Here is a 22,192-nt window from a genome sequence, read left to right on the forward strand (position 1 = left end):
TCATTCATACCTGGCTACGCGGTAACGGACCGGGGACTCTGGAGTTACGGGCCCTAGAGAAAGAGAGGTAATACGGTAAATTACGAGGGTCTTCTAGGCTCTGGTAGTAGTCTTAGGTGAGATAGTACTATATTGTACTATTCTGGTCGTACTAGTAAAATAAAGTTAACTATTTTAAATACGTGTTAATGTTACCAACATAATCTAACTTCTAAACATGTAGTATATGTTTTTTTAGGCATATAAATGACATCAGAACATTTTATATAAGACCAGTTTAATAATTCATAAGCAAGGGGGTCACTGGTCATAAGGACCAGTTTAATAATTCATATGCTAGGGGGTCACTGGTCATAAGGACCAGTTTAAAAAAAAACCTTATTTCCAAGGCTGGTGTCTACTGCCATAAGCCGTTCGTCACATAGAGGGGATAGAGGCGCCATCTAACGACCTCTACTGGACGGATATGATTTTTAGTTCGTAAAAAATGGTAGACTGAATGACGAGTATAAACTACGATGCACCATTGCGCCATCTATTGAATCTTAATATTTTAGTCTATTATACAATTTCTGCTTAAATATCAGGGTCTTAAAACAAATAATTAAGAAAAAAATAATTAGCCGTAAAGTAACTTTTTTTATATTCGGTGCTTGCTAGTAGCGTCGTAGGCTTACGTTGTTAACATTATTCTACATCACAAATCACGAGGCACATAATCTCGTGACAAAAACCCATGACATTAAGACAGCCATGGGGCTTTTTTAATGCCATGGGCCTCATGGCCGATATAAACTTGTTACCACCGCCACGAAAAACGGCCACACTCACGAGCATCCTACTGATATTTTTTTCCTTGCCTAAAACTGACGAACGAGTTGAGTAAAAACATTCTTGAGTGCGCTGACCTCTCCGTTATAAGATCCTGGAGCGAGTGTGGTTAAACAGCACCGGTCCGTCGTTTATTTCGCGTAGATCGTAAGTTTTGCGTCATCCACTGTACGGGGTATTTGAAGTCGTGGGCGCCGGCCAAATTGAACCTGAGCGAAGAGACGGAAGGCGAGAGCGAAGGTTGCAACTTGAGCTGTCTGGTCTCCGTGGGCAGGGTCCATCCGGGGCTGCTGAGACCCGGTCCTCACAGAGCTAATTGCAAACTTCGACCCATGGACTTCGTCTCCAGGCACACGATGGATGGGAAGTTTCTCTTCGTGGATCAAAGGTTTGCTTTCTTTTAGTTAATTTACACCATAAGTAACATACTCAATATAAGTATGACACATGTAGCTTTGTCATTACTATATGTTTTCGCAACTGACAAGGTAGTAGAAAGATCAACTAATTATTTTAACGGAAATTTTGGTTTTTTTTTCGTTCCTCTTGGTCAGTCGGTCAGTCAATTCAAATGTACTTTTATGTTGATAAACTCCGCCCCAAACGCGTTTAGATCTCAAATTCATTAATATTAAAATATTTTAATAATTAATTTTACATCCAGTGATCATTATTTTTTCCCAAATAAACGTTAGTTTTCCTATTGCAAAAGTCTTAATTTCTTAAAGTTGACTAGGCCTTGGCTGTCAAATATTAAATAAGCGAGCACAAGTGATAACATTCCTGGAAATATAGTTCACGAAGTCGCTACCAGGTGACGTTATTACAATATTTTTAACGCCACTGTGAAGAAAGGTTGAAGTAAAAAAATATCTCAGTGTATTACTTTTGGTTATTATGGTACTTATGGTTAAACTAGTAAAATAATAATGACTTTTATTATATTCCATAAGTGTCAGTTTGTCGATATAAGTACTGGTCACTATGGGTGGAGTGACGTGGAGTTGACGTCATACTCTTAAAGATAAGCACCTCTATCGTAATAAATACGCAACTTGAAAACTAACTTATCAGGCGCCGGTCCTACGCCTCGGCACAACTTACTGTACGCGCTCTCTATGACGACGAGGCAAAGAGCGTATATTAGGCTTAATGACTTAGTCATGAAGTCCACCACAAATGTGTGGTCATTGTATAAATATATCTCAATAAAAATTCGGCAAGTGGAAGTTAGGGAACTGTCATACATACGCGAAACGTAATTATAAGATTTAGCTGATATTATAATCGTGTATATTACTATCAGGGCGACATTGTTCCTGGGCTACCTCCCGCAAGAGCTGCTTCAGACGTCCGTCTACGAGTATTACCACCAAGACGACATTCTGCACATGGCGGAGGCGCACAAACAGGTTCTGCGATCGGGAGATCGCGTCTCGTCGCAAGTGTACCGGTTCAGGACGAAAGAAGGTTCCTACGTCTACATGCAGACCAAGTGGAAGAACTTTCGCAACCCGTGGACCAAAGAATTCGAATATTTAATCGCTGTTAATACTCTAGTACCGTGAGTACATCCCGAAATCACCGAGGAAACAAAAATGTTTACTGGGAAAGAAACATTTAAGCGAAGCCATTAGAGGTTCGATTTTAGTGCGTGATATTTATACCAGATGGCGCCAATTTAATCTATTTGGTGGGAAGGGAATCAAAGACTATACATGCGCTTCGCTTACTAGACAGGCGTGTTCCTAGGAAAAACCTGTTAACACCTCTGTAGCACTGTAAAAGCTGGGTTAATTTTATGGACCCGCGGCTAGAGGCGCCACTAGTAACACAGCTCAAGCTAGGGGAAAATTTTGACCAGCGTCAAGATGGAGCCACAAACGGTATGCAAGTTGAGCCATAGAACACGCCTGTCTAGTAAGCGAAGCGTATATATAGTCTTTAGAAGGGAATATATGCTTATTTTTATTTACAAAAATAAACAACTGCTCGCGTCATTTTAAGAGATGTTTTGTGTATAAACTAATTTTGTCATAAAAAGAAGCAAAGAAAATTATAGTTATTAAGCGATTTTGAGACTTTGAGATAGATCCTTTTATTTATACTAAGAATGTTTTAATTTATTAGGAGTTCAGGTATTGAGACGATCTGCAGTCTAGTTTTTGGTGGTGTTTAAGGCTTTGTTTTGACACCATTTGTGTTCTTTCAAAAAACAAAAAGCAGTTTAGTTTTGGTGGTGTCTAAGGCTTCGTGTTGACACAATTTGTGTTATTTCAAAGAACAAAAAACAGTCTAGTTTTTCACTGGCGCGTGCTTCAACGTGTAAGATTTAAGGAAAGATTTAATTGATTATTAAGGGGATGAGCAAATTGACAGACAATGAGGTGGATTTGAAGAAGCTTTAAAAATCATGTCAACATTCTCCTAAGTATAAAAAAATAAATACATTCTTGTTTTGACCAAAAAATACACCTTACACTGTTTTAACCGATGTTTAATGTAAAAACTATAAACAAAAGTTAAACTCCGTAATAATTTGGTATTTAGATAATTCAGTCTGATCTTATAATAATTAAAGGGAGTATGAATTAAAGGCCGACTACATAGTTATTCGGTTTACTCTGTATTTCACTGGAAGTTGGCTGCTTGCATAGCACATGTGTCTTGCAGCGAGCCAGCTTCCAGTGAAAGACAGAGACAACCGTATAACTATGTAGTCGGCCTTTAAATCAAAAATCGTCGGCTAACACGTGCTCTCGTTCAAACTCCCTTTAAGCAATCGACCTCTAATGTCGTTTCCCTGTGAAATTATCTTCTCCCTCGTCTTACGTGTGTCCATATAATACCCGTGCTCGACTCTTTCAACCTTCTTTCCCGCTAGAGCACCCGACCATGGTCTGGTGGAAAGCTCCAGCACGCCTTTGGATGAAGGACTGAGCAGTAACTCGAACAGCCTCGACGCCGTCCTGTCTTCGCTGCCGTCCAACTTGAACAACCATAACAACAGTAATTCGGTCAACTGTAGCAACGCCAGTTGCAGCAGCTCCACCGTCACCGTCGCCAACAACAGTGCCATCTACATGTCCAGTTCTTGTTCCGGCGGCGCGGGCGGAAGCGGCTCCCAACAGAACGCGGACAACGTCACCCGGCTTCTGGGATCTCGAATGAGGGCTGGAAAAATCGGACAATTAATCGCCGAAGACGTATTGGAAAATAACAAGTAAGCCCGTCCTATTTCACTCAATCCCGTTTCGCAAATATTGTTAACGATTTCTTTCTACAGAAATCCTGGTCGAGAAACCTCTGTAACCAATAATTCCTTGGAATCTTTGGTGGGAAGCATCCAAGTAATTATTATTCATTTTTATTTTTGCGAATTAAATACCAATTTGAAAAAATTCGCTTGAAATTGAATAGGAAATCCGTCGTTCGAATTTGACGCGAGGTGGCGCCATGATGAATGGTCTCGACGCGACGCCAATGTTGAATGGCCGTCCCTGTTTAGGCGGAAACCATCCAAACAATTCGCAATCGCCTCATTCAAACCAAAGCAACCAGTTCATATCGTCCCACAACGATTCCGGTAAGCCCTTGTCAACGACTATCGACCATTTCGCGTCTGCAATAGTAATTTAGTTTCACCCATTAAATTTATTTCTTTTACAGACTCGGATTTAATGGACAGCTTAATGGGAAGGGAATTGATCCAGGCGTCCTATCAAAACAACAGCAATGAAGGCAACGACGAGGCAGCTATGGCAGTCATAATGAGCCTCTTGGAGGCTGACGCCGGCCTCGGTGGTCCGGTTGATTTCAGTGGCTTACCCTGGCCCCTACCTTGACAACGGTCTTAAATTAATGTAAATTTTTTTTGTACGGTACAAAATATTTTTGCCTCCGATATAATATCTAGTCATAATTTTCCATATTTGAAAGTCAAAAGTAGGTCTTATTTGACCTTTTGAATCCATAGGGCTGCTAGGGTGCGTCATTAGAGGTAAGTTCGTATCCATAAAATAGAGAAGGAAAAGGCATATCTGACCAAACAAAAACTGCCCATATTCAACGAGCTTCACGATAATTTAATTTTCTAAAAAGAAAAGTGTAATTAAAGATTTCATAAATGAGCGTTTTTATTTTGTTGAGTTTATAAATTGTTTATTTAAGTTTCTTTTGGAAAATCGCTGTTACAAATTGTTCACTTCGAAATATCCACAGGCTTTCAAAACATAAATGATAAGCTTTGTGCTTCAAATTCCATACATCTTCTTTGTTGAAATTGTGACAAGTGTTTATTTAACTGAAAAATTTAAGCCAATAGTAAAGTTTTTTTAACAAAAATATAAAAATCGAATGCTCCTGAAAGTTCTAAAATCGAGTCGTGAATGAATAAATTCTGATTTATATACAAACTGTTCCATTGAAAATAGTAAAAGTTTGCATAGAACTAGTATTCATCCAGCCAGACAGACACGTCAAAGCTGGTATGTTTGGTTTTGATAGGAGTGCAACATAAAAAACACAAACTGGTCACCAAGTTTATGATAAGAAAAGCTATACTATTTGAAGAAATACATTTTTCTTAATTATTTATGTTCGAGATTAAGATAATTTATAATACCTTTGTGATATATAAGAGGCTGCGATAAGCTCAATCATTTTTGCCATAAGAAAATTATGTAAAAAATAGATTAGCATTTTGAAAAGTACGAGGCATATCATTGTAAACAAATTGTTTGGAGTATAAATATATTTTATCATTTCGTTTTTAACCATGATTTATTTGATTTCTTTTTGACAACGGAACAAAATTATTTTGGCATTTGCAACGCATATCGAATATTGTTATTGGCAACCAAAACGAGTCTAGGTGGCGTAACGGTGTTAGCTTCTCTGAGGTAGCGCCTATGATCTAGCTTGTGCTACAGCCATATTAAAAAGTCACAAAAACGCTTATCAAAATATAAGCCAACAATGCAAAAAATTATATTAAAATGCAAGTATAATCTAATATAAAAAGATGAGTGTTGTTTGAATATATGTTGGTCCGCTATAGGAATCTACAGTTTTCAACTTAGGTCGACCACATTTGGTATACTATCACATGGTACCCTGACTGAGGTTTTCGACGGTTACGGTCGGCAAAACAACTTTCATTAATTGAATTAATTTAATAATTAGGTAGATCCGCTATATGCAAGATACTTCATTTTGATCTTAGCCAAAAGACCGAGTGCAAGGTACTTCATTTTGATCTTAGCCAAAATACTGAGTGCAAGATACTTCATTTTGATCTTAGCCAAAAGACCGAGTTTCTTAATTCTTTAGGCATACACACGAAAAAAGCTTAAGTTATTGCATATTTTTTAAAAGCCTTCTAGGCCATATGATAAAAGGCAAATTATTATGTAATCAACATTTAATTGGTTAAAATTGTCATTATCCAGTTGGTTATAGGGGTACGGTGCCATGCGTGGAGACAGTTATGGCAGCGTTCTATTTTCGTGTTGAATGTGTCGGAGTTATGCCACTGGCGCTTTTTCCTGGGATTTCTTTGTTTCTTTTGTAGAAGAAATGTTAAATTGTAATTTAAGTATATAAAAATACAAATATTCATATTTCAAATTTACTAATAACGATGAGGAAAAATTAATAGCATCTGCTTTAGCCGCTACCTATCTAAGTTTCAGTGGCGAACCAAAGGAGGCGTAGCGATAGTTTTTAGTCGCAAAGAGTCTTCCGCAAAGGTATTTCGATATATCCACTTCAACTAGCGGTATCCACGCGGTTGAAATGATCCAGAGGCGTGCCCTACGCTTTGCCGCCAGCGTGGTTTTCTCATGGAGCATAAGCATGACGAGGGTACTGAAGAACTTCCGCTGGGATACCCTTGCGGACCGGCGCAAACTTCGTCGCCTCACCCTCGTCAACAGTGTCATCCACCGGTCCAACGGCACCTTGGCCCCGCTCACCTCAGCAGTCTCCAGCTGGCGGCGAACCCCTAGCGGCATCAAGCAAGCCTCCTTTATTCTACCTGGCTTCCGCCTTGCACTCCGGCGACACTCTTTCCTCCCGTCATCAGTGAAGGATTGGAACGCTCTCCCTGATTTCTTGAAGAGCACTCCCAACCCCAAGTGCTTCAGGAAAGCACTTACTACCTACCTTGAACTGCAAGCCTGATTCCAGGCTTTCGTCTCGACGTGATGGGTCTTCGACCTTTTGTTGGGCTACTTTGAACTAAAGAACTAAAGTTACCATGTAACCATCGTGCCACATGGTTACCAGCTAAGAAATAATTTCAAAGGTTTCGCCCCTCTGATTTCGTGATATTATTCTAGTCCAGACGCTAGAGTCTTTTAAATGGTCTTTGCAAATAACTTGGTAATTTTGTTGCAGCCGATTTTTTGCGCGTAAACTTAAATTTCAGTACTTTAAATATTTCGGGGCAAAATTTGTGATTAATTTAATCATGGATCCAAGTTGGAATGACAATGATGAAAACGATGAAGAAGGCGAGGATGAAGGATTTGGATCCCCGGTATATAAAAATTAATAACATTAATTTGTTGGAAATGTAACATCTCATAGGCCTTAGCTTTATGGACGAATGATTTCAGTCATTCTTTTTCCATTTGTATATAAACCTGAATCACCTCAAAATATAATGTATCGTAAGTTTAATTTTGTTTATTTTTTTGTAATTGCAGTTTAGTGATGTATTTCGTGATGGTCTTATCTTTTTGATTGATGCCACCGAAGATATGTTTCAAAAAATTGATGATAAAACACAGCCAGAAAGTCAACTTGTTTTCAGACTTTGCTTGAAAGTAATATTTCTTTAAAAGTTAACAGTGCTTTATTAATAGTGTTAAAAACTATTAAACAATTGATGCATAGGCAGCTTTGACCACACTGATGAATAAAGTTATCAGTAATGACAGAGACATGATTTCAATCATCTTTTTTGGAACTGTAAGAGCAAGTACAAAAATGAGATTGAGACACATATATAAATGAATTTCTTTTTTTTTTCAGGACAAAACTAAGAACAAAGATGATTTTAAACACATTTACATATTTCAAGAGCTTGGTCAAACTGGAGCGGAGAGAATTTTGGAGCTAGAACGTCTAGTCAATTGTAAATTATTTAGCTACATCATTTAATTTATTCATTTAAAGTAACGTGTTTATTTTTTCTCAGTGAGTGATGATAAATTACGCAAAGAATTTGGTCAGAACCCTGCTTTTTCTCTTTCTGATGCTTTGTGGACTTGTTCTTCGGTGTTTGCTGAATGCAAGCTCAATATGGGACAGAAGAAAATTTGGCTCTTTACCAACAGTGACAACCCTCACGTAGACAATACCCAACTTCAAAGACAAGCTAAAGAGAAAGCCAAGGATCTCCACGATAACAAAGTCACCGTGGAGCTACTTCATTTGAAAAAAGGTGGCAAAGACTTTGACATTCGAAAATTCTACAGAGATATCATTTTCTTAAATGACGAGGATGAAATAAAAAATCTTCCAGATGCATCTGAAAAATTTGATCACCTAATGTCCAGGTAATATGATAGTCTTAAAAATAAAAATGCATGCCGTTGTTATATTTAAATTGTCCACAGAGTTCGTTCGAAAGATCACAAGAAGCGAGCGCTGTGCAGATTACGCTTCTCATTGGGTGAAAATTTAGAAATGGGAGTTGGAGTTTACAGTCTAATCTCACCCGGTAAAAAACCAAGTGCGGTTCGTTTGGACAAGAAGAACAATGAAACATTGAAAACCATGACTAAATATTTCCTACAAGTAATAGCAACAAAGGTTTTTAATTTTAATACTTCTCTGACAAAAATAAACAATTGTACGTTCTCAGGATAGCGGAGAACTTTTGCTACCTACAGACATGAAAAAGTACCTTACATATTCCCAAAAAAAAATATTCATGGACGTCGATGAAATCAACCAAGTGAAAGCTTTGCGAGAACCCAGTTTATCGCTAATAGGATTCAAAAGAATATCGAGTCTGAAATCTCACTTGCAAAATCGTAGCTGCAAATTCATATATCCAGATGAATTCAGTGTATCCGGCAGCACTTGCTTATTTGCCACCTTGTTGAAAGAGTGTTTGGAAAGAAAGAAAACTCCAGTTTGTAGCTACGTTCCGAGAAAGAATACTCCTCCTAAAGTCGTCGTTTTACTACCGCAGGTATGTTGTGTACGGATGTGCTTCAAAGTTGGAAATTGAATTAATTTTGTAATTTTTAAAAATTTTAGGAAGAAGAAAAAGAACAAGGAGTTCAAGTTATTCCTGCGGGATTCCATTTAATATTTCAACCTTTTTCCGAGGATATTAGGAAATTAGAACTACAAAAATGCGAAGAACCCTCCAACGAGCTTACAGAAAAATTTAAAGAGATTATAAAGAAACTGCAATTTAATTACAGCCCAGAATCCTTTGAAAATCCTGGTAATATTAATAATTTTAAATTCAAAACTTTTAATTTGTTTTTATTAATTATTCATTTGGTATGTTTACCAGTTATACAAACTCACGTCAAGAATATTGAAGCTTTGGCTCTTAATAAAGACGAACCTGAAGAAACTATTGACTTTACATGTTTGTTTTTATTTAGGTTAATTTTCACATAATTGCTTTAATTAGCATAACTTCTAATTTACTTTTCAGTGCCAGATACGGAACTTATAAATAAGCGACTGGGGAAACTCCTGGGAGAGTTTCAAAAAATGGCATTCAGTTCCGATACATCGACCACTGCTAAAAGAAAGAAAGCCACGTCTTCTGATAAACCTACAAAGAAAGGTAAAACCGATTCCAGTGTAGATAATTCCGACGTTAAAAAGGCTGCTGAAGATGGAAAGGTATAAGATAATAGACGCATTACTTAATTTTACAAGCTAATATTAAACTTTCACAATAGTTGGGTAGCTTAACTGTCTCTGTACTGAAACAGTTTTGTAAAAGCCACAAGATTGTATGCTTGGGTAAGAAAGCAGATATCATAGAAGCGATCGAGGACTATTTAAATCTGTGAAAAACATGTCTGCACTCTGAATTTTTTCACTGTTTTTTTCCTAAATAAAGTTTTTTTCGTTTTAATATAAATTTCTGACTTTTCAATGTAAATGTATAATTAGAGGTGCCGGTTGAAACGACAATTATTAATTTTTACAAGTATTCGAAACCTACTGTGATCAAATATTTCAAACAATCACTTCATTTAGTATTACTTCACTAATATAAAACGTCATAATGCATATTTCATTTATAATTTCAAAATATTTATCGAAATTCGGCGTCTATGTAGGTGTATTAGGCTTACGTTTAAAAGAGTAAGGTACAGGAGGACATTATATCTTAATACCGTCTTTGTCTAGAGGGATTACCGACTATCTAAGGATCGACTAGTGAAGGTAGTTGTGCTAACACCCATTTACTAAATTACCCGCATCGCCTTAATAGGCTGATGCAATTTTTGAAGCCTATTATAGGTGTTATTACATCCAAAAGAACAATACATTCAGAATAAGTATCAAATTGAGCAATTGTTACTATTTCCAATTTAGTGGCAACTTACTAACCATTTTATTTCTAAGTACATATAGGGGATTACTGACTTTAAAAAGCCCAACAAATTAAGATAGTTGGGCTGACACTCATTTACTAAATTCACCAAGTGAAGATATATGATCTAACATCCATAATTTGGTTTATGCAATTTTCGGACCCTAATATAAAAATTTAAGAAAACACATTGAGTAAGCATATCACATTTTATTGCTGTGACTAGATGCAAATACAGTGCAAAATTACAAAACACATGGTATGTTAATCCATATCTCATAGTGGCTTTCAAGTGGGGGGTCAGCTGATTGTTTGCTTTACCAATCATCAAGGAAGTCAAAACCAGTTTTTGGTATGTTCTGTAATACAAAAGTAACAGACAATTGGAATAATTTTAGTTTATATCTGGCTTTAGTGCTGCTAATTTAATAGCTATGAGTAGAAATCAAATTACCTTGTCAAGCTCAACATCCACTGATAATACTGATTCTCTGACTTCCTCTCTGGGAGCAATAGCTGCTTGAGTTGGCTCAGTGGGCGCCTTTTCTTTGGGTTCTTTTATCTCAGATTCAGGGGGCATATCCACATTTTCTTGAATCATAACCAGAGCACCACCAGCTAAAACTAATTTGGGAATGCTTGAACGATTGGGAGTAGCAGGTGGTTTCTTAGGAATAGTGCTTTCAGGTGGTTGAGGTGGTTTTTGAGCTTGGATTGGTGGAGGAGGTGGTGGTGGACGTCTTTTGGGCGTTTCTATTGGCTTTAGACCCTTCTTTGGTCTAGCTGGTGCTGCTGACACATTTCTGTCAGTTGGGGTTCCATTTGAACAAAGCTGGGGGTTTGATGATGCTGTTTTGTCTAGTGTTTCATCTAATTCATCAATTAACCTCAGGTCTAACTGACTCTGAAATAATTCAAAACGAGTTTGTTAAATTATTGCGACAGCACACCATGAATGATGCCCTAATTAAAGCGGCATACTTTAGTATGCCATGAAAATGGCGCAGAATGTTCATCTCGCCAAGAACAACCCTAAATAGAAATACGAAAATAAACTAAATCTATTCATTAGCGCCTGAAAGTTACCGCTAAGAACCTACAAAAGGCCTCCCATTGCTAGTATCTTCGTCGATAACTATTTTTTCACCGGGGTTGACGTTTAAAGTGGTAAATATATCTTTGACGTTTTTAATAGGCCTTGGTACCCCGTTTTGACTAGGCGCCTTCTTGCTTATTAAGTTTTCCCAAAGGAAATCGGCTTGTTGGTTTTCGTTCATATAATTCCAATTAACTTTCTTTTTGTGATCGGTAATGTCTACCATCATTCTCCTGGAGGTTGAGTTGGCATTTTCAAAATAAGACTCAAGTTTTTCTTTGACATGGGAAGCCATTTTCAAAGGATGACTTAATTAGCACCATGCGGACGATCCCCAAATGCCCCGGGTCAGGCCGGGCTGTAGCGGACATAATAATTGGGGGGACCATCAAATTATTGGCTTAAGATGGAGAGTTTCCCTAAAAGATCAAACTCTTAGAACGACACTGTATGCAGAACCACATGATGAAGATTCGGGAAAGTTTCTTTTAGGGAAGGAAAAATGCTTTACCCCCTGCTTCGTACTCAATCCACGACGGAGGCGTGTTTATGAGTAGGCGATCATTCGGATAAGGGTTTTGCGGGGAGGATAAAACGACCTTCGCACGATAAAAGGGAAATTATTCCTCGTGTGATTTTAAGAGTAGCAGTTGCGGGCTGACTTAACAATTACTCCTATTTACACGCCGTAGCAGTCTCAGAATCATGGCAGTTCGTTTCTCAGATAAGGACCAAGCCGCTGCTTATGCAAAGTACCGTACCCCATGTCCCGAAGAAGTTATTCTTGAAGCAATAAAATTCTTAAAGGAAAAAGTAAAATCTTTATTCCTCCTCATCAGCTAATGTTTATCCTTAGTGTTAGAAATATTTTTTTACAGTATAATGGAGATTTGAAAAAAGTTGTTGACGTTGGTTGTGGCACGGGTTGCAGCACCCGTATTTGCGCCCCTTATTTTGACGAAGTTTTGGGAACAGATCTTAGCGACGCACAACTGGAACATGCCCGAGCCGATCCTGATAATCCACCCAATGTAAAATTTATGAAAAGTCCGGCTGAAGAATTACCGTTCTTGGAGGATAGCAGTGTGCAGCTTATTACGGTTTCACACGCCTTGCATTGGTTCGATTTAAACCGATTTTTCACGGAAGTCAAAAGAGTACTGGTTCCAAATGGTGTGCTCTTAGCGTGGAGAGACCACCTCACAAAAATAATTGTGAATGACCCTAATAAATCGGAAGAGCTAACGAATTTATATTTGAAAGTACGTAGACTTTTGTAAAAATTAATTTAACTACTAATTTTAATGTACTTAAGTTTCGGTTTGAGACTGCTGTACCATACTGGGACACTGGTAACTTTTACGCAAACCAAGCTTATAGTGGTATTGATTTTCCATTCAAAGAAGTCCTTAGGTAAACTAAGAATGAAGATTACTATAATTATAAAAATGATATTGAATTTAATCATTTTATTTAAGGAATGAAAATTACATGCATTTTAAAAAGAATTTAATGAGCAGTCAGATTGAATGGTTTTATAGTTGGTCCCCTTATCAAAAAATGAAGGAAGACAAGCCTGAATTAGCTAAGAGAGAAATTAATCACATGAAAGAGAGGTTAATTACTAAAATATTTTTCTACTGTACCAAATATTTATTATGATTATTTTAATTAGGTCTAAAGAAATTTTGGGGACTCTTGACATTGAAATTACAACTGAAATGAAAGGAGCTATGATATTATGTCGTCACTCAAAATAAAATATTGACATTAAATATCATATTTAGGTATTAGCATGTAATTAAAGAAAATATGAAATTATTTTTTTTAGTTCATTTTCATTTTACTTAAAATAAACTTTATTTGCATAATTTAACCCGCGGTGCTCTAACAAAAATGGGCTACACTGTCCCGAAGAGCTAGAATAGGATTTTGGAATCTGAACTGACAAGGAGAGTACCCGAGGTGTTTATTACCGATTTTGTTCAAAGTCGGGCGTAATGTAGACCTATATGAAATATGAAATTTCCCAAAAGGAGACGTTGCACTACCCATTCGATTTGCTATGGCAACCGATAATGTTTTTGATCACTTAAAACAATAAAATCTCCATTTAAAAAAGCATGGGATGAAAATTTTGAAAAATTTTGAAAATCACGAAATGTTTAATTTGGACCACATTTAGGTAAATTTCATCAAGTTTGGGTAAATTGAAACATTTTTGGGGTAAATTTGTAACAAATTTTGGGTAAAATAAGGAAAAAATCTTATTTTGGTTGTAAGTGGTCAAAAACATTTTCGGTTGCCATGGCAAATCGAATGGGTAATGCAACGTCTCCTTTTGGGAAATTTCATATCTCATATAGGTCTACATTACGGCCGACTTTGAACTAAATCGGCAATAAACACCTCGGGTACTCTCCTTGTGAGAGGGGGCGGGGGTCAGGCTGATAAAAAAGGATTTTTTTTAAACTGGACCTGTGGCCAGTAGAGCGTAGGATAGTTTAATTAAAAAACTGGCCACTGGCCACATACCATTTTTCAGACGTGGGCAAAATTCTGAGTACTAAATAAACAGTGAGAAATCAACTGTCGAAACTTCAATTACTTAGAGTAGAGTTATAGAGTGTTGTCGTCTGAAACCCTGCGACGTCACCATTGTAATTTGCCTATTGATAAAAAACGGTAACTGTCATGGCGGCCACTATTAACACTACAGCTGTGACGTTACAAATTTTCAAAATCGTATCAGACGACAACACTCTAAAGACCGTGAGTTGAATCGACGGATCTCTATGTGAGCAATCTCAATCTAAGCTAAACGAATCACGCTCTCTCCTCGTTCGCTCTCTCTTCAGCGAGCGAGCTTTCGCTAAACGTGGAGATGCCACGTTCAACGGTAGCCGCTTACGGCGCGATGAACGAGTTTGTCGCGAACGAAGAGGATTTTCGCTCGCTGTAATCGCTCTGGAAGACGTGAGCAAAATTGTGAGTACTAAATAAACAGTGAGAATTCAAGTGTCGAAACTTTTTTTTACTTTTAAATAGAGTTATATTAAAGACGGTGAGTTGAACCCACGGATCTCTATGTGAGCAATCTAAGCCGAACGAATCCCGCTCTCTCCTCTTTCGCCCTCTCTTCAGTGAGCGAGCTTTCTCTAAACATGAAGAGGCCGCGATGACGGGTAGGCGCTTACGGCGCGACGAACGAGTCTGTCGCGAACGAAGAGGGCTTTCGCAATTCGCTCGCTGTAATCACTCTCGGCGAAGAGAGAGAGAACGCGCCCGAAAACCTCACCGTCGCGTTCGCATGCAGCTGATTTTTTATTGAACGATGGAGTCTTTCGCTTTCATCTTTCCAATGAAATTCAGATTTTAAAACAAAAAGTTTGTTTAATCAAATTAACCATACTCAAAATATTTTTATCACCAAGTCCATTACCATATGTAACATAATTACTCATAAGTATGCCACTGTACCTTTATTCCATTCAAAAATCTTCACTAACGGTTTGTTTCACCACGAACCAGTAAAAAGGTGGACTACGTTAGATTTTAACCTTTTTATTCATCCAGTAATTTTGGGAGTCACACTATTGGCTAGTAACATATTTATTTAAGCCAATGGAAAACCTCGAAATTGAGAAGGAATTTTTTGCGTCGGAATTTTAGTCAGCCCAATGTAGCTTCATTGAAATTTATAATCTCACTCGGTTTGTGCGGATAAAGTTAAAGGGATCCATCACTCACAACAGGGGGACGCATAGGGGTAACATAAAATCCAGACTTGCAGTGTGCTTCAAAATCAGTTTTTTTGTGACCCCTCTGCCTTCCCCTGTTGTGAGTGAGGGATCCCTTTAAATAATGAGTAATTTAGAAAAATAAAAGGTTGGGGAAAATGACCAATAAGTGGTCGCTTTCCGAAAATGGAACAAGTCGTCGAAGTGGAATATTCCACCAGCGTTATCAGACTTTTGGCGTTATTAAAACCCATATCAAGCCTAGAAGAGTTAGGCCTAGGCTCAAAAGAATCTGCAAAGACTCCAACCATGGACTAATTAACGTATACATTAATTAGTCTATGCTCCAACCAAAGGTAATTTAAACTCGTACCCTAGATTCGAATACTGAGAGCTTTCCCATTGACGGTTTTGTTACGAAGCGTTTACCCTTTTCTGGCACGTGACCTCAGAAAAATCGGGCTCCATCGATTGCGGTAAGTCGCAAACCATAGATTGAATTTTTTCTGAGTTCCGGCGGGAAGTGGGTAAACGCTATCGGCAACGCGCGAGAGAGTGATTTCGAATCTAGGGTACGAGTTTAAATTATCTTTGCTCCAACCTTGTAGATGCGCCAGAAAAGCTCATCCTCAACCTGAATTTCAACTATTTTTTCCAAATTTATTTTAGAACGTAAGTCTCCGAGAATTTCACTAATTTGCAAATTAATTACATTAACAGAACTTGACACTATATTGTAGTTCATTTTAGCTCCTAAGCCTTGGTTGCTCAACCCGTTTTTTTACGAAAATAATGGCCGTCGGTTTATCAGACCACGGCCAACTTCGATTACGCGTACCGCGCTTTAGCGACCCCGTCAATCGCCTGAATTTACGGTGTATATATTTTCCCACCAGGGTTTCGCTACGACCAAAATTTAACGTTAGTCAGTTAGTCAAATCCACAAAAATCAATTATTTTTAAATAAATTAAAAAAAAACATTGAATTAAACCGAATGTAGGTTAATATTTAACTAATAGTATAATATTTTTTTAATGATTCTAATTTTTTAACGGTGTTTATAAATTATAAAAGAGTTAAACAAAACCAAGAACATCCTCTAGATGCTGCCAGCAACATAGTATTATTGTTTAATACTTGAAACACATGTAAATAAATAAATAAATAAAACCAAAGTGAAAAGAAGATTCACTGTAACTTCAGGGTAAATATATTATTTTAAAATTTTTTATTAAATAATATTAAGTTAAAATATATTATAAGCGCAATAAATTATAATTTTAGGTTTCAACAAGTTTTAAGCTTTCGTCTTTTTAAACCTAGAATAATATTGTATATTTAATAAGGGCCGGTTTGTAATTTTATCCACGGCCAACTTTGATTTCTCGCGTATCTCTCGCGCTACAGCGGCCATCTCATTCGTTGACGTTTCTGTGTTAACCTATGAGCAAAAGATGTGTATGACGTCAGCGCCCCTAGCGGATTATTATTTTTAGTATAGTTTTTACATTGGGGACAATATAACCACCGAGCGTGGCGCTGAACTCCTACACATTATAGTACAGTTTATAGGGGAAAATCCTTGCTCGCGGAATTTCGACGAATGTGTTGGCCGTAGTAGCGCGAACAGCGCGTGATCAAAGTTGGCCGTGTTTTATCTGACTGAAAAATTCTTCCATAATAAAGGTACAAACCTGAACAGAAATCATCCTCCTTGAAATGCAGGCTGAAGACCATCTATCTTTTACCTATTTAGTTCCAAAGATGTACCTAAGCATCTTTTATCTTCAATTATATTAGTTTTAAGATTCTCACTCTTAAAATTATTAGATTTACAGTAAATACTACCTAAGAACGGTTATAAACTCGTGAATTTGCTATATATATACTATTAATAAAGATTTGTTATTATTAAAGATTTAAGAGAGACATTATTTACGCGTCAAAACGCTCTAAACACCTCTACAGCCTTCAAAACTATTTATTCTAATATGGCGCTTTCGCGTAAAAAACGCGTCTCTTTTTCTTCATTAATATTTATAAGGTAATTTTTTTTTAAATTACGAATTATACATAAATATATTGCGAAAAGATAGTTACTATACCTTGTTTTTTAGGAAGGTGGAAAACCGAAGAAAAAACATTTTTCCGTGATTTCGCTTGTATTTCCCGCCTTTGGCGATAGTAGGTTTTTGGTCGTATGTAGCCCCCCTATCGGGATTATTCATACACGCAAATTAACATTAGATGCGAGGCGATTGACGGAGCCGCCATGGAGCGGTACGCGTGATCGAAGTTGGCCGTGATCAGACGTAGGGCTAATTATACGACGGCATTATCGGCATTTGCGATTCGATGACGTCAAATATCAAGGTTAGTAGAGAAATGACATCAAATATGACGTCAAATATTACGTAGGGTACGGATGACGCAATATCTGTGAAACAAACCGTTAGTGAAGAAATACATATGCTATTACTATTCTACGTTTCCTATTGAAAATAACTTAATCTAACAAAGTTCATATTATTTTAACTCAATTCATATATTATTGTTAAAATAGTGCAGTATAATCACACTATGTTTCTTACTTAATGATCTGTATTTTTGAATTTTTACTTCCGGTGAAACAAGCAATTGAATATCAAATTTAAGTTTCATTTATAAATGTTGAAGCTAAATGTGTATTTAATGTTAGACAACAAATAAGTACCTTCATCATATTTCCAATAATCTTAGTCAACAATTTATTTAAATATAGGGTGTTTAAAATTATCCTAACCTATTTTTTTAAAACTGCCTGCCCAATTGAGATAGGTTAAGACTTTTTAACCACAACTTAATTGAACAATCGGTTTCCAAATTAAATAAAAGAACTCGCAAGAAGGACCGGTATTGGAGGTAGAAGTTGCAGTACCGTTCTCATCCCAGGGGGTTGACATAACAGCATCCCAAAAGCCATTTTTCTCTAAAAATCCCAGTAGATGGCGCTTTAACCACCAAACCTAATTTTTATTCGTGCACCTTTTCAAGGTCGATTTCAAAACTATATGAAATGTTTTTCTAAGAAATTTTAAAAAGAACAAAAATTTAATTCCGAAAACCCCAATTAGATGGCCCATTAACCGTCAAACCTCGAAATGGTTTTCGTGCACCGTGTCAAGGCCGAGGTCACATAAAACGCTTTATTTTGAAAACTGAATTTCATTGGAAAGATGGAAGCGAAAGAGAAGGCCCCATCGTTCAATAAAAAATCAGCTCAATGCGAACGCGACGGTGAGGTTTTCGGGCGCGTTCTCTCTCTGCGCCGAGAGCGATAAAAGGGAGCGAAAGCCCTCTTCGTTCGCGACAGACTCGTTCGTCGCGCCGTAAGCGGCTACCAGTGATCACGGCATCTCCACGTTTAGAGAAAGCTCGCTCGAGAACGAACGAGGAGAGAGCGGGATTTGTGTAGCATAGATTTAGTTCGCTCGCTGATAAACCCTCCTTAGTTGATATTGTGATATTTTAAGAAATCGATGTGTAATACGCTCAGCAAACAAATAACAAAAATTTTGTTTCTTAGCTTGCTTTTTTATTAAGCAGACGGACACGAACTTTTTTTGGCTTACTTTTTGCCCATGTTTGCCATTTTTAACCTTAAAAATCCGGCTTTCATAATTTATGGCCAAAATATAGTGTAGAGTAGACAGACTCACGACACCCAGTCACCCACCCATACAGACAATTGACATATATTTATTCTTTATTTTTATTCTTTCTTTATTTTACGCACCAAAGCTGCCACTGGCTGCTTATAGGCACTCAAAAATTTTTGGTTACAGAGAATACAAACGTTTGAGATATATAAAAAAAACACAAAACAATATGAATACAGTAAAACGTTAAGCCGAGCGTTAAAGGGAATGTAACCTGCAAAGCAACCTTTATGAAAGACCCCTTCAATTTTCAAATTTTTCCTGTACAGTGGCACCAAACATTTCTAACGCCAAAGGCAAGAGCGGACAGAGCTGTAAACGTTGGTGTTCCACACCAAATACCTGAGGTTATATTCCCTTTAAGTACAGGAGGGGGAGCGTAGGGTACGGGCGAAGGAATGTTTTGAGGGTAGAGACACTAATAGGGAGGGAATTCCAAATGGAGAGGGTGCGGTGTGTAAAATGGCGCTGGCGGTATGAAGTGTTAACACGAGGTAGGAATAGTTTCTTGTTGTGTCCGCGGGTGGAACTGAAATTCTCCTTCATGAAGGAAACTGGAGCCTGACACAATCGAGAATAGTTCGGTTAGGTCCAGTGGCGTAAATACAGTGGCGTAGCTGATGGTTCGCAGGGCCCGCGGTGCGGGGGGGCCTCGAGCTTCAGGGGGGCCTCGCGCTTCGGAGGGGGGCCCCGCTAACCATAAAAAAAATAAAAAAGGGGGCCTCATAGAGATTTTTGCGGGGGGGCCTCTGAGTTCTCAGCTACGCCACTGCGTAAATAGCCCCCCCGCAGACCCCGATAACTAGGGGCCCCCAAACGTCTATGATTAAAATCAGTGCTATTTAAAGGGATCCCTCACTCACAACAGGGGATGGCATAGGGGTCACAAAAAACTGGTTTTGAAGCACACTGCGGGGGGGGGGGGGGTTGGAGTTCCTAGTTACGCCGCTGGTTCGGTCATTGGCTTGATGTCTTTCTTGTAGCGTGGGAATGAAAAGGAACTGTCGGCGATCGTCAGCCGAGACATCGCGCAGCTGAGGGACAAGCTTAGTTAGCCTATTTAACGATTTGTTTATGAGGGTAATGTCCTTCTTGAAATGTGGGGACCTAATTGGTGACGCGAAGTCCAGTAGTGGGACGATAAAGGTTTTGAAGAGAGTCTTGATCAGTTTCGGGGACTTGAAGTGAAAAGTCCTCCGGGTCATGCCCATTGAGTTGGGAATATTAATCTAGAGGTCCAATCAAAACGTCGGATTTCAGTGTTTCACGGAACAAGTTTTTAAAAAATAAGAATACTGCCGTATGCTCCCAAATGGCGAGAAAATTTTATCATTCTACAAGTGGCGCCGTCTATCTCTCAATGGTTCGTTCAAATAAGACTCGTTTTCCGGCAAAAAGATTTGGTCGATCACGGGGAGCACGCGGATGACATCGCCGTCTGGATCAGCGGCTTTGACTGGGGGAATCTTTTCAGGACTATGCAAGTCGCTCTTGACAGGATCATGGCGCAAACTGGGGACTAAACTTTCAACCTCTCAAGTGCAATTTTATGACCTTCTCTCGCGACACCGACTTTCCGGCGGCCCTCACTCTCAAACTGGGCCATCAGCCGCTCACTAGGGTATCCACCTACAGGTACCTAGGTGGTCTTTTCGATGACCGTCTCTCTTGGATTCCCCATATCGAGGACCTTTCCTCCTCTTCGATGAAGAGACTAAACCTCCTGCGAGCGGTTTCGGGTACCCAGTGGGATGCAGGCGTAAGGTTTTGCGGCTTCTGTATACACACCGGGTACGCTCCAGACTGGATTACTCAAATCCCCTTGAAGCTTGTTTTCCACTGGCGCGCGTCATAATGTTATTTTCTTTACGCGCGTAAAAACGTTTGAACGTTTCAAAGCTGAGAAACGCGTCGTTGCGCGCGCCAGTGGAAAACAAGCATTACGCGTCGGCGCCCGCTTGTGCCGTCAAGAAACTAGATAAAATTCAAAATGCAGCCCTTCGAGTCATCCTCGGGACTCCACCGTCTTCTCCTATCAGTTTAATGGAGGCCGAAGCGGCCATTCCGCCCTTAAGCAACAGGAGATACTATATGGATCTAATCACCCTTGCTCCATGTGGGGCGGCGGACACTCCGGACTTCTACCGCACTCTCCGGCGCCGGGACCTTACTTCCTTAGAGATTTTGGCCTGTAATCTTGATTGGATTTTCCACGTTACTAGTCGACACCTCGTCACTGCGGCGACCCCACCATGGACCCCTCCGTCGGCGACCATCATCTCGCGTTGGCTCACCAGTCCTAAGGATGATAATAACTCTGAGCAGTTACGGCAACTGTTTTTCGCAACTCTCGAACCTCACGTGAAGGACGTGATGGTTTTCTATACGGACGGTTCGGCTTCCCCCGATTCAGGGGTCGCGGGTGCTGCCTTCGCAATTGCCTCCCTCAACGTTGGTGCGGTTAATTTAGTGGACTCCGCTCATCCTATTAATTGGGTCGAGCTATTTGCCATCCTGATGGCTCTCTCCTACGCGTCCACACATCTGCGTGCGCCTGTAGTTGTCTGTTACGACTCTAAAAGCGCACTCACCCAACTGTTAAGTCGGTCTATGGATCCGGTGGCCATCTCTATCCAGGAGCTTTGCGATAAATACCCGTATCCGGTTTCTCTAATCTGGTGTCCAGCACACGTGGGAGTTCCCGGAAATGAGACGGCCGATCGTCTCGCCTCGGTCACTGGGCTTCAGCGCCCTTCTAGAGTGGACTTCCTCCTCCCGTCTACTCTTGTAGAAATAAAGAGTGCGTGTCGTCGGGCTCTCTCAGCTGAGTGGAGTACGGACTGTCAGACCAGTAGGGTAGTGCGGCGTCTTCGTGAGGCTAAACCCTTTCCCGGCTCTAGTGCTATACTTAACCCTTCCCTCGCGACTAGGTTGTGGTCGCCTTCCCACAAACGTGACCCTACACCGGTTCAACCTCAGTGTGACGGCCGCTTGCACTCACTGCGGAGCTATCGACGATGCGTACCATTACCACATCTTATTCACCTGCCCCTGCTCCAGAAGCGCAATCTTCCGAACACTCTCGTGGGGGTTCTTAGAGCAGTACATGGAGGTCATATGGACATTATTACTGCCACCTGTGCTATTCTGCAACGTGCGGTGCATTGACATTCTGATTGGTTTCCTTATTTGGTTTTCCTTTGTTTTTGGTGTAATTCTACCATTTGTACAGTGTTCTTCGGG

The 22,192-nt window shown here is 39.1% G+C and overlaps 4 protein-coding genes and 1 non-coding gene across 9 annotated transcripts in view; 4 read left to right on the forward strand and 1 right to left on the reverse strand.

Annotated features, from left to right (window-relative positions):
• cyc (basic helix-loop-helix ARNT-like protein cyc) overlaps positions 1-5,570 on the forward strand; it is a 141,069-nt gene extending 135,499 nt beyond the window's left edge. For all 5 annotated transcript variants that reach the window (XM_090174148.1, XM_090174149.1, XM_090174150.1 and 2 more), the window contains 6 exons: positions 976-1,219; positions 2,138-2,395; positions 3,716-4,054; positions 4,118-4,181; positions 4,252-4,417; positions 4,501-5,570. In XM_090174148.1, coding sequence (XP_090030274.1) covers positions 976-1,219; positions 2,138-2,395; positions 3,716-4,054; positions 4,118-4,181; positions 4,252-4,417; positions 4,501-4,676 — 1,247 coding nt within the window. In that variant the 3' untranslated portion in view covers positions 4,677-5,570. The remainder of the gene's footprint in view (positions 1-975; positions 1,220-2,137; positions 2,396-3,715; positions 4,055-4,117; positions 4,182-4,251; positions 4,418-4,500) is intronic.
• A 1,604-nt stretch (positions 5,571-7,174) lies between these two features.
• Positions 7,175-9,955, forward strand: Irbp (Inverted repeat-binding protein). Its single transcript, XM_090174153.1, has 11 exons — positions 7,175-7,372; positions 7,542-7,661; positions 7,732-7,806; positions 7,870-7,972; positions 8,036-8,396; positions 8,457-8,637; positions 8,705-9,037; positions 9,106-9,298; positions 9,371-9,448; positions 9,518-9,711; positions 9,771-9,955. Exons 1-11 carry the CDS (start codon positions 7,304-7,306, stop codon positions 9,882-9,884), a joined length of 1,821 nt encoding a protein of 606 aa, XP_090030279.1. The 5' UTR covers positions 7,175-7,303; the 3' UTR covers positions 9,885-9,955.
• Positions 9,956-10,212: 257 nt separating this feature from the next.
• LOC149948954 (U4atac minor spliceosomal RNA) lies at positions 10,213-10,333 on the forward strand. Its single transcript, XR_016480738.1, has one exon. It is a non-coding gene; the product is annotated as a U4atac minor spliceosomal RNA (small nuclear RNA).
• A 276-nt stretch (positions 10,334-10,609) lies between these two features.
• LOC149948955 (uncharacterized) lies at positions 10,610-11,974 on the reverse strand. Its single transcript, XM_090172840.1, has 4 exons — positions 11,515-11,974; positions 11,396-11,446; positions 10,869-11,318; positions 10,610-10,773 (listed from the first exon to the last, which is right to left on the reverse strand). Exons 1-4 carry the CDS (start codon positions 11,803-11,805, stop codon positions 10,732-10,734), a joined length of 834 nt encoding a protein of 277 aa, XP_090028966.1. The 5' UTR covers positions 11,806-11,974; the 3' UTR covers positions 10,610-10,731.
• A 157-nt stretch (positions 11,975-12,131) lies between these two features.
• LOC149948956 (putative methyltransferase DDB_G0268948) lies at positions 12,132-13,331 on the forward strand. The gene is made up of 5 exons (XM_090172841.1): positions 12,132-12,323; positions 12,389-12,772; positions 12,826-12,923; positions 12,989-13,126; positions 13,186-13,331. The coding sequence occupies exons 1-5, from the start codon at positions 12,216-12,218 to the stop codon at positions 13,268-13,270; spliced, it is 813 nt and encodes a 270-aa protein (XP_090028967.1). The 5' UTR covers positions 12,132-12,215; the 3' UTR covers positions 13,271-13,331.
• Positions 13,332-22,192: the final 8,861 nt, after the last annotated feature.

Source organism: Leiobunum rupestre, chromosome 4 (assembly GCF_980474605.1).
Source record: "Leiobunum rupestre chromosome 4, qqLeiRupe1.1.hap1, whole genome shotgun sequence".
Taxonomy (NCBI): Eukaryota; Metazoa; Arthropoda; class Arachnida; order Opiliones; family Sclerosomatidae; genus Leiobunum; species Leiobunum rupestre.